The sequence below is a fragment of the Chrysochloris asiatica genome, unplaced genomic scaffold (assembly GCF_000296735.1).
Source record: "Chrysochloris asiatica unplaced genomic scaffold, ChrAsi1.0 scaffold07251, whole genome shotgun sequence".
Lineage (NCBI taxonomy): Eukaryota > Metazoa > Chordata > Mammalia > Afrosoricida > Chrysochloridae > Chrysochloris > Chrysochloris asiatica.
In genome coordinates, this window is record NW_006415769.1 from 1 (window position 1) to 4,027 (window position 4,027).

Sequence of the window (4,027 nt, forward strand, 5' to 3'; positions counted from 1 at the left end):
CGAGCGCAGACGGGACGGCGGCGGCTGCAGCCGAGGACGGCGCTGAGGAGGCAGGTGTGTGGGCCCGGCTCGGGCCGGGGCTCGGGGGCCGGGGGCGCGGACAGGGCCTCTCGGCTGAGGAAACGCTCTCGGAACTGGGCGGACCGGCGCTGTGACCTTGAGGTAGCCGCTCACCCTCTCTGAGCCGTCCTCCTCACTGCTGGTGGGCCGGCCGGGCGGGCGGGCGGGCGGGGACCCGGGCGCCGGCGCTGGAGAAGGGCTCGGGTGTGGAGGACTGCGGACGGGGAGTCGGGGTGCGGTGGGTTAGGGTGAGGGCGGCGTAGGAAGGTGACTCGGGGTGAGGGGGCTGCAGGCGGAGCTGTGGGGCTCACCTCCTTGGGACGTGTTTGCTGCTCACCCCTGAGAGGCCGGTGAGCCCGAGCGGAGCGCAGCGCAGCGCAGCAGTGGACGTTCAGGAATGCTGATTTCTATCCCCCCGTTTTGCCCAGGACCAGGCCGGACGCTGGCCATGGGACACTGCCGCCTTTGCCATGGCCGCTTCTCCGCCCGGAGTCTCCGCAGCGTCTCCCGCCCGGGGTCTGGGGAAAGCGTGGTGAGAGGCCCCCCGGGGGAGCGCCTTTTCCTCAGGGACTTCCAGCGCTTGCTGGGGGTGCCCATCCTCCAGGACCCTGCTCTGTCCCCCTTTGTCTGCAAGAACTGCCATGCCCAGTTCTACCAGTGCCACGGCCTCCTCAGCTCCTTCCTGCAGAAGGTCAACTCCTCCCCAGCGGCCCGCCGGCAACCTTGCACGAAGTAGGCACCGGGTACTGGCCGGTCTAGGGGCAGACCAGGCCTGGACACTGCATGGGGGAGGCAGGCAGGCGGGCGAGCTGGCCTGTGAGGAGGAGGAGGAGGAGGGGACAGCATTTGAGGGACACGGCTTGTTCTGAGACCTTGGGCAAAGCAGTGACAATGGAACAGAGCTGTGGACTGACTGCAGGCCCCGCTCCTCCTCCTCACGGCCACCTGATCCTTTGCAGGACCGGGACCCGACCCCAGACTGTGGAGGAGGGTGAGAGCCCAGGTCAGTGTTGGGGTATGTGGGCAGTCGGGGTGGCAGGTGCTGGCTGGGGCTGACTTTTGTAACTCTCCTCAGCGGACCTGGTCACGTGGAGCCCTCGGTGCCTGCAGGCCCTGGTAGGGTGGGTGCACGGGCATGCAGCCAGCTGCGGGGCCCTGCCCAACCTGCAAAGGATGCTTTCTTCTGAGTACTGCGGCGTCATCCAGGCCGTGTGGGGCTGCGGCCAGGGCCACGAGTATGCCATGGACATGGACTCCGGCTGCGGGGCTCTCACACTGGACAGCACGCTGGCGGTCAAGTGGGAGTGGGACAAGGAGACAGCCCCGAGGCATACCCCCAGTCGGGGGCCCAATCCTGCTGGGACTGTCCCCCAGCACTCCCAGGGCAGAGGGACCACGACTGAGGCCGAGACTGAGGCACTGCCCATCACAGACAAGGCCCAGTCTCCCTTGGATGACAGTCCTGTGGGGCCTGGGCAAAGCTCCCCACCCCAGCCAGGTCCACCCCCAAGTGGGGCTCCAGGTAGGAGGCTCTTAGTCTGTGCTTCATCCAGGTTCCCTCGTCCTGAGCCCAAGGGTATGGGTTGTTGCAGAGAGACTGCTGGGGTCAGGTGGGCGCTGGTTCATCCTGTCTTAGGGGCCTTCAACTACTAGCAGGGCTGAGGAATCTAGGGTTCCTAGCTCGTTAGGTTCTGGGCCCTCCATGAGCAACTGGTTGAAGCAGTTTCCATAAGGACACGTGCTTCGGGCCTCTAGTCTTCTTCCAGCCCCACACTCTGAGCAGAGGGCACTAGCTGTTTCTGTGGGTTAAGAGCCCTGAGGGAGAGAAGAATGGGGCCCTTGTGCATACAGTGTGGGGGAAGGGTTGGTGTTGGCTGCTGCCCCCGAGGCTGATGTTTTGGGCCAGCTGCAGGTCACTCCTGGACCTCAGCCAGCTGTCCTAAACATAATCTAGTGGGACTAGTGTGGACAGGGGAGAACACAGGCCTCTTGTGTGGGGCCTTGATCTTAGTGCGGCTCCCTCGAGATGCTGGTGTCAGGAGAGTAGGGGCCAACCTTCTAGCATGCCTCTCTACCCTCGAGTGTGTGGTGTGTGCGTACCTGTTTGCACACGCACGTACGCACCAATGAGTCTCAGCTCCTCCTGTGTCACAATACCAAAGCAAAAGCAAACCTGCTGGAGTTGAGTTGGTTTCAACTCATATAAGGCAGAGTCCATCTGCTCTTTAGAATTTCTGAGGTTGCAGATCTTTACGGGAGCACACAACCGTACCTTTCTCCTAAGAAGCATCTGGTTAGCAGCTTTATCCTTAGGTTAGTAGCCCAATGCTTACAACATGGTACCACTAGGGCTCCACTTTAAACAAGTGCAGGTCAGTGATGGACAGGGAGTTACTATGGCTATGTGAACATTTTAGTACCACTTGACTTTTTAAAACTAAGTATGCACAGTACATTGATACAAGTGGTTCTTTAAATATGTGAGAATACCCACAGTATGGAGGTAATCCCCCACTCCCCAAGAAATAAGTCTTGTCCTCTGAAGAGGGGCTGGGCTAACTGATGAGGGATGTTCCTCAGAGTTTTTGTGCCCAGTGCTTGGGATGGGATGTGTAGGCACTGTGGTAACGTGAGCCTTTTCTCTTTCTCAGGGCAGTTGAGTGAGAAGCAGGTTTCATCTTCAACTTCGGATGATCGGGTAAAAGACGAGTTCAGTGACCTTTCTGAGGGGTGAGAGAAGAGTGGGTTTCAACAGCCTAAAATTTCTTCTTCGAAAAGCAAACTCCGCCATCTTAGGTGCTTGCTACGTGGCCCTCTGTCGAGGTTGGGAGGAAGGAGTGGCCGGGGGCCTCTCAATTAGCATCAGACCTGTGCTTGTCAGGTCTTGTTCCTGGTGTGGGTACAGGAGCATGGTGGTCTTCTCTTTGACTTCAGGCAGGTGGATACTCTCTTATTAAAGCCACCTCCTGGTTGGGTCCTTTCCCCCTGTTTGGTCTTATCTTTAAAGACCTCAGTGTTGTCCCCACCCCAGAGGTCACCAGTGCATAGAAAGCCAAGCTCTTGGTTGTGACTTGAAGCTGAGGTTTTGTGCAGGTAGATGACAAAACCTCTCATTGGAGGTGTCCTCAGGGTCTGTTCCCTCCTGTGACTGGCCAGTTTGCTGACTGCCGTTGTCTAGACCAGGAGGACTCCAACACCATTTTGGTGCCACCCTAGTGCTCAAAATGAATGACTGATGATGCTGCTAGTACCATGGAGCAGGCCAGTCGGCCTCCCAGGGTCTGGGGCCTGTGACCTGGGCTCTGTGCAGCCCAACAGACTCGGTAGCAGTTTGTGGACATTAGGGTAAAGTTTGTCTTTTGCCTTTGTGAACTTTCAAATGAGTAATTGCGGACTCAGCTAGACAAAGGCTGCAGTTATGGAGTGAGGGGCTAATTTCAGAAGCCCACTTGGGGCAAGGTCACTTGCTCGGGGAGTCTCATACGCTGAGACTGTAAGGGGCTCTTCAGCATGGGTCATAGCTTACTTGCCTTCGGTGCTTGGAAGTGGGGCTGGAGTGAAGGCATTTTTATTTCTGTGGGAAGTCTGGGAGAACTGAATTGGCCTGTGTGCCTTGTCCCTTGTCCAAGGTTTGGCTGAGTGTCTTCTCTCTTCCCCAGAGACATCCTGAGTGATGACGAGCATGACAAAAAGCAGAATGCCCCATCGTCTGATGAGTCCTTTGAGCCGTACCCCGAGAAGAAGTAAGGCTAGCCGGGATCTAGAGTGTGGGGGTCAGTGGGTGTATGAGTGGGACAGGGCAAGAAGGAGCCACTGGTAGTCACCTCAGAGTTCTTATTTATGTTCATTGTTAGCATATCTGAGGGCTTCCAAAAAATTGTGGAGAAATGAAATTAAAAGACAGTTTAATTTTTCCATAGTCTTTTTGAAGAACATTTTTGCATGTACAGTTTAGTGATATTAATAA

The 4,027-nt window shown here is 57.2% G+C and overlaps 1 protein-coding gene across 1 annotated transcript; it reads left to right on the forward strand.

Moving 5' to 3' along the window:
- Positions 1 to 38: 38 nt before the first annotated feature.
- LOC102817000 (zinc finger protein 276-like) lies at positions 39 to 3,807 on the forward strand. The gene is made up of 6 exons (XM_006878136.1): positions 39 to 54; positions 489 to 792; positions 1,020 to 1,051; positions 1,136 to 1,582; positions 2,712 to 2,790; positions 3,720 to 3,807. The coding sequence occupies exons 2-6, from the start codon at positions 509 to 511 to the stop codon at positions 3,805 to 3,807; spliced, it is 930 nt and encodes a 309-aa protein (XP_006878198.1). The 5' UTR covers positions 39 to 54; positions 489 to 508.
- The last annotated feature ends 220 nt before the right edge of the window (positions 3,808 to 4,027 follow it).